This window comes from Vanellus vanellus (genome assembly GCF_965231255.1).
Source record: "Vanellus vanellus genome assembly, chromosome: Z".
In the NCBI taxonomy this organism is placed as follows: Eukaryota; Metazoa; Chordata; class Aves; order Charadriiformes; family Charadriidae; genus Vanellus; species Vanellus vanellus.
In genome coordinates this window covers 65,233,648-65,247,172 of record NC_138908.1, presented here as the reverse complement: position 1 = coordinate 65,247,172, position 13,525 = coordinate 65,233,648, and the positions used below count along the sequence as shown (strand labels likewise).

The window sequence follows — 13,525 nt, the reverse complement described above, 5'->3', positions numbered from 1 at the left end:
ACTGACATCAGAGTTACAGACCTGGATGCATTCTAAATATTTTCTTTAATACTTATAAATGTGTTTGTTTTGTTTTAAAATTGTAATCTTCTATTAAGAAATGCTTCCACAAAGAGTTTGCTAGATTAATTTTTAAATGAAATTAATGTCGTTGATTCCAGCAAATTTATGGTTTCTTTGATGACCTTGATTACCTACTAATGACTTAGAGCACACCTAAAAGCCTTGACTTTGGGGACTCCTTTAATATTTCTTGATTTATTTGTTTAATATAACTTCTTTTTTAAATTGTGGGATGGAAAAGTCTTCCAGGGTCTTTATTATTAGTTTGTAGCAATTAACGGTGGGTATTTTAGCCTTAGTATATTCAAATAGATTCTGGTTTTAATACACTAAACTGTAGTTGTATAAAAATGAAAAATTTTATGTTAACCTTAATTATCAGTATAGTGCATGTTAAACATGCCTATAGAAAGAAGGCTTTCCAAAACATAGACTATTTGCAGTGAGGTGCTAGAAATTGTTTAACATATGAGATCAGCAACGTCCACCTTAAGTGAGTTTTGTTGTGTTTTTTTTTTTTCTTCTAACTGTGTACATTAGTGTTTTATCTGGATAGCTTAAGATGTGGTTAGAATTCATCCTCTGTTTTTATCCTATATTTTTAAACATTTCTATTTAGAAAGAATTATTACAGTTAAATGACAGAAAATACTATTAATTGATGTTTTTAAGATTAATGTGAGGATGATATAAATGACTAGGTTGACTAAAATTTCAAGTAGCTAACCAAGCAATTTTTTTTTTAAGAACTGGGGTTCTTAACTATTTCAAATCTCTTCTGGTATTTCAAAGTGGTTATGATTATTTTTTTCTTTTAGTGAAGCAGCGAATGAAGAAGGGGATTTGAGTGAGGTAAGTAACTTTTTTTTTTTTTACAAGTAAATCTTTGTTTTTTACTCTGTGTGAATTAGATTTACTTGGGGGAACAAATGCTACTTGAGAGGTTTTTGAAAACTAACTAGTTCAAACCAGATTTCCAGCAAAAACCTGGAGGCCCTTTCAGTGCTCAAAGGTTTGGCTATTTTGAACATTCACAGCAGGGTAGAGTTATTTCTGCATACTACCTACTGCATTTTATAAAAACTGCTTACCAGATATTTCAGGCAGTAGATTAGGTATATGAGAGGTTACGTACCACAGAGTGACAAACCATTAATAAAAGCCCTGAAATTGCTTCTAAAAAAAAAAAGTTAAAATTAAGTTTGTCATGAATAATGATATAACTCTGATGTCTGAGGGGAAATCTGTGTATGACCAAGAGTTCTGTTTGAAAGATTTCTTCAACGAAACAAAATTTCAGTGGATGTTTGTCATTTAAATTGTATTGATGAAGACTGTCACCTCTGAAAAACAGGAAATCTGAATAACCAAGCAGTAACATTCAACCAAACATGGAGGCTGTTTTAATTACACAGAGATTGACTGTCGTACATGGTGCAGAGTAAAGTTGCTAGCTGAAGTATGTCTTTGCCTCCAGCCATAAATCAAGGGGGTGCTATGAGTTGCTGTTGAGACAAGGATGTAATATTTGACTGGGAATGTAATATCCCATTTCCTAGACTGAATCCTGAAAAGTACTGTTTTCCATGTGTGTCCACCATGCACAGGTACTTCACTGTTAGTTGATGCACTGTGGAAGTGAAGGAAAGACACAATCTATCCCATTCTTATGCCTAAAAAAAAAAAGAAAACAGTCTGCTTCCATGTTGTTTCCTGTTGTTTTTTCCACAAAGCATAGTATGAGTTCAGATTCTTAGACTCTTCTCCTTTGTAATTCCTGCTGTGCAGGAGCGTCTTAAGTGTTAGAAGAGTTCTGAGAATGGTATTTAATTCATAGTTCTTCAGGTGTTCAAATAACCCTTTAAGTGAGTTGGATTTGGGGAATATAGAACAATGACAAGTTAGGGATATTTATTTAATTTTTTATTTTTCAGCCTAATTAATCTGAATGCTGTTATAATAAGGTCATGAAGTAGGAAATAGGAATACTTTTTGTCTTTTTCCTGCAGGTGTTCTCCTTAGATTTCATTTCATTGAAAGATCTTAGCTAGAACCTAGTGTTTCAGGCAGTTACCTGAGCCTTGTAAAATGGTACTAGTATTTTATCATCTGTCTTGGATTTATTTCCGTTAACACATCACAGGATCACTTTTGCGTTTACATGGCTGCAACATGTTGGTAGTTTCATCACCATCGTATGAACAAACAATTCTTCCAGATCTCCCTGCCTCCCCCAAATAACAAGTCCCTAGCATGTAAGAGAAATTTGTATTATTATTCCCTAAAAGCGTGACCTTGCTGTTCATGCTATTAAATATCATCCTGTTTCTCTTACTGCAGTCCTTGAGGTCATACATTTCATGCTTTGAGAGTTTAATCCTCTGTATTAACGGTACCCCATCGCTATTTGTTAAACCTCTTTTTATGCCTAAGTCATTTATAAAAGCGTTATATGAAACGTGTTCAAAAGACTGAAAATTTTTTTCCCACCAGTGACATTCCTTCATTTCACCTTTCTGCAGAACTTGTTTTCCTCTCCGTGTTTGCCAGTTAGTTACTGAACAGTAAGTTTTGTGTAGTACTATGGATAGATAAAGCTTGATATCTGTCACCCAATTCAAAATCACGTTACATACAGTAGCCAGTAGTCATTCTGACACAAAATCTCTCATTACATTTTTGTATCCAGAGCGAAGAGAAGAGTAGGACAAATCCACCAAGTTAACAACAGCAGCGAAGACTAGTACAGCTTTCAAGCAGGCAGTTTTGCAGTTCTTTGTTGCTAGAGGAACATGATCATCCAACTGAACGGCCACTTCCCTCCTGAGTTGTCATATAGCCCACTCTGGGTAGAAACGTGTTAAATCCATTGATTGCTAATGAGACTGCAGAAAAATGGGACTCTAAAAGATACAAGATCAGATGGAGTTAATGAGACAGAAGAGGGACTCAAGGAGGAGACTGGGCAGGAGAAAAGAGTAGAGTTGCCAGAGGGAAGGGGTTGAGGAGGAAGGTTATATCCTATTTTGTCAGTGTTTTTCTAGAAGAAAACTGGTGAAATCTTCTGCAGAGTAGGGTATGGAAGATTTGGGAAGTAGGGGATTCAGCTGGACAAGTTGGAGTTGGATAAGTTGAACCATTTTGTCTGCCCCATTTTAAAATACCATCCGTGGAACCCCCGTCCTGTCACTCAGATTTCCGTAATTTTTAATTAGCTTACTACTTAGCAATTGCAATTTGTCTAGAGTTATCATTTTTATTCTAGAAATTCTCCTATCCAGCTCTTCGTGTTTCAGTGATATGCTTTTAGCTAAGCCCTAGCCAAATCTCCATGAGGAGCCTGTCTTTGTCCTGACTGTTAAACACCAACACTATGTTGGACATAGTCCGGTTACGTTGCTTTTCTGGATTCTGCCCCCTGCCATTGAGGTCTGTTGTCATGCCATATCCCTGATAATTTGTCAAGTAAACAAATCCTTCGGAAAGTTTCATTATCTCCTCTGTCAACCAATAACTTTCTGGGAAATTAAGTGAAATGCTGGTGCTGTTCCACTTTTTCTCTTTTCCCCATTTAAAAAGAACAGGCAATCCCTCCTCCCACCCCCCCAACCTTTCAGTTACATCATCAACAAAATACTCAGCTATTTTATTGTGCTGAATATTCACAGATTTAATTTTTTATTCCTGACTGGTCTTCTCTTGTCAAACTTTAAAATCTAAGCATGGTAGTATGAAGATTCCTAAACAATGACTCAAATACAACATCTGAAATCCAGCTCTTGTTTTTTCTCCTCTGTTCCTAAAATTGTGCCTCTTGGTGCTTTTATTTTTCTCCCCTCTCCCCCTCCATGTTTATGGCCATGGTCTTCATGCTATTCCTCCTTTTACCTGTCAGTCACACCAAGGACTTGTACATTGTCTTTAGCGTGTTCCTCTCCAAGTGCTGACATCCTGACAGTATCCTGGATACAGTACAGTCCTCTGGAATACTATTTCTAAGTCTGTCTGTCCTTTCTCTCTGTGTGGCTAAAATTACAGTCATGTAGTGTCTTATGCTTTTTCTTTAGCTAATCAGCGTCACTCCAAAATAAATATAAAAAGATGTACCATCTAGTCTTTGAGCTGGCATTCTTACATTAAGATTCATGCAGGCTTCCTCCTTCAAGGAAGGAAGAGGTCAAACTTAGATCCCTTGGTCTAGTCAGGCTTCTTCGTTACTGAGAGGAATGACTGACTTCTCCCTCCAAATGTCTTTGAACCAAGGTGGTTTATCCATTCTGTGTTCCTCTGCTAGGCCTGGAAGCATAGGGCCTCTGTAGCAAGTTGGAATGATTGATTCCACAGGTTTTCACAGCCTCTTTTGATCAACGTGGTATCTGTAAATTGCCTCATCAGACTGATGGGCAAACCTGTTCCATCCCATCATGACTGTAGTATAGCCCTGTGTCAGGAAGTTCTTAGTAAGTTTTGGTTTTCTTTTATTGGAAAACGAAGGAAGTGTTTAATGTATTGTCTTGATCAAATTTTGGATTTGTGATAATGACCAGACTAACCACATTGCTCTGAGGTCTTATGCAGACCTGTAAGGGTTTACAGTCTAAAACAGACTGTTTTAGGGTTTTTTTAAGCCATACAAAAAAGATGCAATTTGTGTATAAAAAAATATTTGATTATCGTATTTCTAATTTTTTGTTCCCTCTGAAGCAAATAAGGAGATATTTGTTTGAAAACTTTGCTTTGAAATGAAGTATTTTTCTTTTACTTTGTATAAGGGATTATCTTTGTAAGAAAAAAATTCCATAGTCAACATTCTGTAGTAAAAAAAAAAAGCTGCTAAAGGAGAAGTTTTATCATTTTAAATCAATAAAGGAGGAAGAAGAACACGATGAAGATGCTGATAGCGTAGAAGGTGAAGATGCTAGCAATGAGAGATTTCAAATGAAGGAACGCATTGCCAAGAAGTTGAAAATTGATACAAGTGAAAATGCTAAACAGCAACTTCAAGAGGAAGAAACTAAGACAGAAAAGAAAACAACTAGTCGCAGGTAAGTATGGTGCTTTTTTTTTTGTTGTTTTTCCCTTCAGTTTGTTTACAGTTAGATTTTCTGCTCAATTCGAGTTTTGCAGTTACTACATTGATAGGTCAGTATTATATTAAATTACTCTCCCCTGCCCACCTCCAATTGTGGAAGATTAAATTGCCTTTTGCTTTCTCATTTCTTAGTTTCATTTGGCAGTGTGAACCAAACAGTTGTTACATTTTGTTACACTGAGCACTCACTGATACCTTGTATGGGAGTTGTATTGTTCTCTGAGAGCTATAAATGAAAAGTATTTATATATATATATTTATCATGCTTTACTTTGTCTTTCTATGCATTTGTAAGATTGAGTTTCGTAGCTTCTTTAACTGTGTTAACATATAGTTGTCGTTACCACTGAGGCTTACAGAAAGTAAAGGCTTCCTAGTCATCCACTGAAGTCTAGTTTTAGTCATTATTACAGTGTACCGTTTTTTCAACCCTGCAATTAATACATCAGATTTTAAATATCATCTAGGGCTGTGCTTAGAGGGTTGGAATATGTCTGTGTTCAGTAGTGTAATACTGTGTTCAACTTATTAAACTAGCTCTAGACAAATTATTATGTTTCCGTAGCAGTATTCAGCTTTTTACAGGCATAAAATTGTGGGTTCCAGTCATGTAATATAGGTGTGCTGGCCTCCGTGAACATCTGTACTGATTAGCACTCAATTTTCAGTGAGTTAATAAAAACAACTGTATCTTATTGAAGACAGGCTGTTGTCAGTTATGGTGGGCATTCAATCATTATTTTAATTATAAACCAAAACTAATTATTAAGAGAAAAGGAAAATCACACCCTGACATCTGCAACTTCATGGATATCGATCTGATTATTTTTACTGAAATAATTTTATATGATTTTAAAAGCAAGATTAGTAAGTTTTGAGCATTCCACGTGAAATAGTGTTTTTAACTCTGTGTGGCCTATATGTTTAGAAGCAGGCTGTGCTTTTAGAGTGGTAGAAACACTTGCATTATTTTGGATAATCTTCTAATATTGGTATATTAAAATATACCAACTGTAATTGTTGCTGCTTGTTTGCCTTTTTTGGAGTAGTGAAAAGACCAGTGAGATGGCGGCCAAGAAATAATTTTTATTAACCACTTTAATAAGTTTGAATAACTCCAGAAAATAAAACATTAATGAGATTTAAGTAGGAAGTTCAGTGTCCTTTTCTACATTTTCTCCAGTGTTGATTTGAATCTGAGAAGCACACCAGGTACGATACAGAAGCCTTTGTAATTTGAGCAAATCGTAGAATAGTTTGGGTTGGAAGGGACCTTTAAAGGTCATCTAGTCCAGTCCGCTGCAATGAGAAGGGACATCTTCAAATAAATGAGGTTGCTCACAGCCCCATCCAACCGGGCCTTGAATGTTTCCAGGGATGGGGCATCTACCAGCTGTCTGGGCTACCTAGGCCAGTGTTTCACCACCCTCATTGTAAAAAATTTCTTCTTTATATCTAGTCTGAATCTACCTTCTTTTAGTTTAAAACCATTACCTGTTGTCCTATTGCAAGAGGCCCTGCTAAAAAGTTTGAACCCATCTCTCCTGTAAGCCCCCATTAAGTATTGAAAGGCTGCAATAAGGTCTCTCCTGAGCCCTGTCTTTTCCAGGCTGAACAACTTAATTCTCAAAGCTTTTCCTCATAGAAGAGATGTTCCATCCCTCTGAATGTTTTTGTGGCCCTCCTCTGGACATGCTCCGGCAGGTCCATGTCTTTCCTGTGCTGAGGGCTCCAGAGGCGGGATCTCCCCAGAGCGGAGCAGAGGGGCAGCCTGCTGGCCACACTTCTTCTGATGCAGCCCAGGATATGGTTGGCTTTCTGGGCTTCATGTGCACATTGCTGACTCATGTCCAGCTTTTCACCTGCCAATACTCCCAAGTCCTTCTTGGCATTGCTGCTCTGAATCCCTTCATCCCCCAGCCAGTATTCATACAGGGGGTTGCCACAACCCATGTGCAGGACCCTGCACTTGGCCTTGTTGAACCTCAATGAGGTTCACACAAGCCCACTTCTCAAGCCTGTCCAGGTCCCTCTGGATGGCATCCCATCCCTCAGGCATGTCAGTGCACCACTCAGCTTGGAGTCGTCTGCAAACTTGTTGAGGGTGCACCCGATGCCACTGAGGAGGTTCCAGTCAGTTCTTTTTCAAGCCTAGACGATGTTACTTCCAAAACTCCTAATAATTTTGTGTTTGTTGAAGAGAAGACTCAATATACATAATAGCTGGAGATAAAGAAGCAAGAGCATTTGACATCCAAAATCTAGCATAATAATACAAAATGGTAGGAGACAAAGTCTGTAATTTAAATGGGCATTGGTTTTTCCTGTCATATGATTTTACTTTTAGTTAGAGGCAAAGCAACTAACTTTCATGCTTTTGCAAACTTTATGTAGTCAACAAGATTTTTGTGGTCGGATCTGTAAACTCATGTTAATCCCTTTCTTTTGGAACCGTACATAAATGTGGTCTCTTTACATCTTTAGAATAGCAAAATACGTTGGACTCTGTACTTACTGCCTACCTATCTGTCCAACAACCTCTCCACCCATCTGTTTAACTGTCTGTTGGGTTTTACAGGTATGGCTGCTAGAAACAAATTTGCCTAATATATAATAGCAAGTTTGTAGCATGAAGGGAACACAAAGCTAGAGCATACCCTTAGGAATGAGATACTCTATGCCAAGTTTGCATGGTGTTATATCACATTTTCGGAGACATTTGTGTAGGCATTCTGTAAGCTGCTGGCTCTACATGTGGATGGTCAATGTGCTGTGTTTGTGCTTATTCTGCTCTTTCAGGGCAGTAGCAGTAGTGTTACAGCCAAATGGGTTACCGTAACTCAGAAGAGGGTTTCACTGGATGCATTTTTAGCAGTTGGGAGTCATGGCCCTGGTAGATACTGCGTAGTACCACAAGTAACATCAATTTCTAGATTTAACTGTTTTCCAAATAGTTGTCTGGCATCCTCTGGCATGAATATGAAAGGCATGGTGTTGTTTGTTATAAATAAGGTGTTATTAACTTAGAGGTCTGATAAAGCAAGATAAATATTATCAAGTTTCATTGTCTGGAATAGTGACTTTTTTGTAAATGTCCTGGAGATGATTGATAATATTCTTATGGGACTTCGCCACCCACTGCAGTCCAAGTGTGTGTTGATCAGAGCAGGCAGACATGTGGGAGGTATAAATATAAAAAAAAAAAGTTGCACTGTACATAGCTTGAAGAGTAATGTCTACTAACATATCAGAGGGCCAAGAAACATCTGATATCTATGAGAATTGTTTATCTCATCAGCTATTTAAATATGCTAACAGAATAATTGAATACCTAAAAATATTTTTCAGACCACTGTCTTTTAACATGCATGACTTTTTCTACAAATCTGTATTAATTTGTATCAGTCCTTTTTCTTTTAAAACAAAACGATTTGTGAAGCCAGAAGTTTGCACATCTGTTTCGGAGAACCAATATGGCAACAATAGACACCTCAAATTCATGGTACTGAGATCCAATACCTCTTCTAAATGCAGTCGTAATTGGGGTGCTCAAGTGGTGACAGTAATTTTAGTTGTTTCAGTATGTGTTTGAACCTTTCGTGTATGTTTTAAAAAATAATTTGAGAGACTTCCCAATTTTGTATTAGACAGGAAACCTCATGGAAAAGAATTTCCTATTCATTCTGGCAAGTTGTTAGAGAAATTTGACAGCTCTGTTGTTTTTTATTAGAAACCTTAAACCTAAACTTCAAAGTGTAGAACAGCTGTTTACATGAAGGAATGCATACAGATGAGAGAAGTGTTTGCCATCATTGCAATAGTAATGAAACTCATCAGCATTACACTGAGTTTTTAAAATGGCAGTGGCTTGAGGTGATCATCTGCAGGCTTCAGAGTAAACAGTCCTCTTCTGGTTTGGTAGTTAAAAATAGTTTTTACATTTGTTTTCATCCTGTAGATGGAGCTCGGGTGCTACACATTTCTGGGTACCAGCTTTTAAAAATTTTTGCTGCTGCTTGTTTGCAGGACATGCAGTGTACAAGTAGAGTGCAGTTGACTGTACAATTTTTCACTATTCAGTCAATGATTTCAGTTGCGTCCTTATAATGGATGTGCTACTAAATAGCAGTATGAATAGGTGTTTAGAATAACTAAACTACTGAGGAAGAAAAGGTGACTTTTCTTTTTGAGTAATTAGGATCACTTGAATTCAACTTTGTGTTTGTATTTCCTGTTGTATATTTTTTTCCTAATAATGCTATGAATTACATTTCTGTTTGGCTTATAAGCCATCACTGACTATCATAAGGAGTTGAATAGTAATAGTAGTAGTTACTGTTAACTACTCTTGTAATTAACAGTAGCTATATTGCCACTCTTGCGTTCACAGCTTTTCTTATATGCATGTTGCTTGTCATGGTTAAATTATCTCAGGAGGCTTTAGACATCTACTGTGTGTATATATAAGAAATTATTGCTGCATCCTCAAAGCAGAAGTCTGTAATGCTTTCTAAGGTGTAATTCCTCTGACTTCTTTTTCTCCATTTGTTAAAAGACAAGATAACTAGTTTACTTACGTATAACTGCACTTGGTGAAATGAATTGCATCCCTGCTGTCATTTTGTCATCTAGGCACAATATTAATAAAAATATTTAATAATGCTAGGCAGACATGCTCAGGGTCATGCTAAGTCCATTTCAAACCATGCAGTAAAAATTGCATATGGTTAAGACACCGTAACATTTTTCCTAGCATCTGAATGAACACTGACACACTGAGCACACAAGATTGGTTTCCTCAAGTGCTCTTGTAGCACTGTGATGTAGAACAGCCAAAGGTAATTTTATGTGTGGTCTCATGGAAATCTTTTAAAAGACCTTTAAATCAAACCTTCTTTTTCTCTTTGTAAATCTGCAGTTGTTATAAATGAAGAATTGGATATTTGTTCATAAATTGATAATATACGGTAGAATATTTTGTTGTAAGTGCACTTTTACCTTATGCTTATAATGAAGGCATTATAATGAAAAGAAATAAAAATAATTTTGGAGACTCACACAATTCTACAGTGGAAGAATTCTCGTCATTCTTGTAATTTTTGAAAATGTGTAACTTCCCTGTTGTTTATAACAGTTACATTTCTGTGCATTCAAGGGCTGCATTCAAGGGGGCTGACTGATGTCATACAAGTCTGCTGTCTATAATCGTCATTGCAAGGCTGCTGTCTGTAATCTTTGAAACACTATAAAAATCCTCTGACTGGAGGATGTTGCAGATGTTGCACCCATTTTCAAAAAAGGCAGTCATTGTAGGGATGATCCAGTTAGCCTCACTTTGGTCCTTGGGCAAATCATGGGGTAGGTCCTCTTGCAAGCTATTTCTGGGCACATGAAGGAGGAAAAGGTGATTGAAAATATCATGGATTTAGCATAGGCAAGATGAGGGGAGAACAGCGGATATCATCTGATTTGAGCATAAGGCTAGAGTTAGATGAGTTTCTGAGGTTCTGTCGACCTGAATGCTTCTGTGACCTGATTTTTTTTTTATTTTTGTAAAATTATTATTTGACCCCCTGCCCACTCTGCTGAGGTCTGGAATCACAATTCCAGCAGATCTTTAGTTGTTGGGCTTTTTAAAATTGTTTTTAAATTACATGTATATGTATATAGGTATTTTATTTATGCTTCTGCATATTTAAACTTAATCCAGTATCTCATCTTGTGTTCAGGAAGCTACTGTTGTACTTTTTTGTGAATGCTGTTTCTATACAGAACTGTGATTTTCTTTCTTCACAATAATTACTATTTCCAATTTATGAACTATATTTCTAATCCTACTAGCATTTTCTTAAACCAGGTGTAACTGTTACTATCAGGCCTCGTCTAACAATACAGCTTGTCTCCTTGCTTTTCAGTTTAGCATCAGGAAATATAAATTGTACGTTAATAAGACTGGCTTTTGAGTTCTTGACTACAAACTCTCTTTGCAAATGCCTTTGAACTTCAGTATACCTAAAGAACTGTTGCTATTTTCATGTAGCAAATACAGGTATTCTGGTAATAGTGTTTTAAGCCAAAGGAAACCATTAGACAAACTGTGTATCTCATGCCATAGTTTACTGTCAGTTTACTTCTGTATTGAGCTCACTATTTCTCAACAGCTGAACAGGAAAGGTATTCAAATGTAAATTGTAGATATCAAGAGTGTGTAGCTTGGTCCATATCAATTGTACATATCAAGAGTGTGTAACTTCGGCCGTATTTAGTCAGGTGGTGTAATCTATTCAAGTATTGATACCTTACCTCAACCAGTTTTACATTTTAATTTGTCTGGGTTCAGCTTGTAGGCAATGAATTTCTTTGCTGTGCCTTTTTCTGAAGTTCACTGCAGTATGCTTTATTTTCTCTTTCTTCAACTACTTAAATTCTAACTGAGCCCTTTCTGTCTTTTTGATCAGGTGTACCTGTTGAGTTCTTTCAGTCTTTCACAGTAAGACGTTTTTTCCAGTCTCAAATCACTTTTTTTGTTCCTTCTCCAATTTTTCAACATTCTTTAAAGAGCTTTAATTAGTAATCTCTTATTAGCCTTACTAGTGCTGTATACATAGAGCAATGACTTTTTTCTTACTTCCACTTCCCTGTTTATTCATACAGCGCCCATATAAGCCCTTCTTACTGATATTCCACTGAGATTGTCGCTAGGGCTTTCCAGATTATTTTCAGTCATCACTCTCTGAGAACTAGTTTCCCATTTTGTACGCTTACTCTATTTTTTACTTCCTAGATTTTGGCAATTAATTGTCTTTGGCTATTATTTTATTTAGCAAGCCCAGCTTGCCTGGCAATCCTTACAGAATTTGCTACTGTGACAGTATGTGTGATTCACTAGTAGTGGATTTAGTACCAGGTTCCCTGGGTGAATAGATAAATTTTCAGTCAGCGTTTAATATCTCACTGGCAACTATTTTAAGCAGTAACTTTTTAATCTAATTCTTTCTTAAAGAAGATGTTCTTGCAGCCTGTTTTGTGTTGCTGATTTTTTTCAAAGGACTTCTTACTTGAAAGTACTTGGAAGCAAGTTTTCCTGATTTCATATAATAAGAGGGGTTATTTGGGTTGACTCTAAAATTAGCCAAGTTAGCAACCAGTCAGGAACTCATGTTGAATTCTGCTAAAAAACTCTCTGATAGCATTATGTCAGAATCAATACGCTACTCTGAAACTTTTTGGGGTTTGACTGGTATGCTTTTTCTGTGGGAAAGTTTTATTGGATTATTATATTCTAAAAGTAGTTTCAAGAAGTAGGTTTTTGTGAGTTTGTTTTTTGTATGTATTCAAGAAGTAGGTTTTTGTGTGTATGTAATCCAGTACCAGATTTTTTTTAAAAAGAGACATTGCCAATAAAATTGACGTAAAATTCATTTAACTGTTGAGATGAGTGCATGTAAACTGACTAGTTTTCATTTTTGGATATGTAATGAAACTAATAGCTTTAGCTGCAGCTCACTATAATAAAGACAAACCTATACTGCCTTTTTATCATGACCTCTTAACTTTGGATCCAAAAGTCTTTGCTCAAGTCTGTAAAGTGCCAGGTTTTAGAATAATGGAAAGCATCTGTTAGTTTTTAAAAGAATAAAAGAAAAAACCACCAAAACTGTCAGGTGGAACCAAACAAAGATTAAAATCTATCACTAGACATACTGTACTACTACAAAACATTATTGCATGAGATTGCCTTGATATGTACAGTCTCTCCTGCTCTTGTATTTTTTCTTATTTTGGTACCTTCAGATCATTGTTAGTATGCTGCCTACGTTTTGAATGTAATTTCCTTAGAACTTCTGAATTCTTACATATTTGTAAGTGTTAAGAGTAATGTTTGTGTTTCATCTGACAGTGGAAGGTTAATTGTAAATACTTGTATTTTATTCAAAATCATTCATTCTGTACTTCAAAAAAGACATGTTCACTGTGGGATTTTTTTTGCTCTTAAAACTAGGAACTGTTGATAGTTATAAACCAGCAAACCAGTTTGTTGTTTCATTTTAACTTCCTTGAAGTCGGTCACTTTGTGCTCCACCCTAAAATAAGTGTTCACAGCTATGTTAAACAATCTATTAAAGATTAAATTGAGAAATACCGATGTTATGCAAAAGTAGCTATTTAATCACATACTGAAATAGAACATTTACTAAGTGAGTGGTGACATGAAATTAGACTTTTTTTCTATTTTTGCCTTGCTAGATAGAGGAGTGTATTTGAAGTACATTATCTTGATTTGAAAACAGAGTGGGTGATGATTACAAAACACATGTAATATACTGCTATAAAGCGGCAGCTATAGAGTTACAACACTTTTCATTTGAC

General features: G+C 36.2%; 1 protein-coding gene across 1 annotated transcript in view; it reads left to right on the top strand.

Annotated features, from left to right (window-relative positions):
• CWC27 (CWC27 spliceosome associated cyclophilin) overlaps positions 1-13,525 on the top strand; it is a 127,156-nt gene that overhangs the window by 13,531 nt on the left and 100,100 nt on the right. The window contains exons 9-10 of the mRNA XM_082497731.1: positions 882-915; positions 4,933-5,108. Coding sequence (XP_082353857.1) covers positions 882-915; positions 4,933-5,108 — 210 coding nt within the window. The remainder of the gene's footprint in view (positions 1-881; positions 916-4,932; positions 5,109-13,525) is intronic.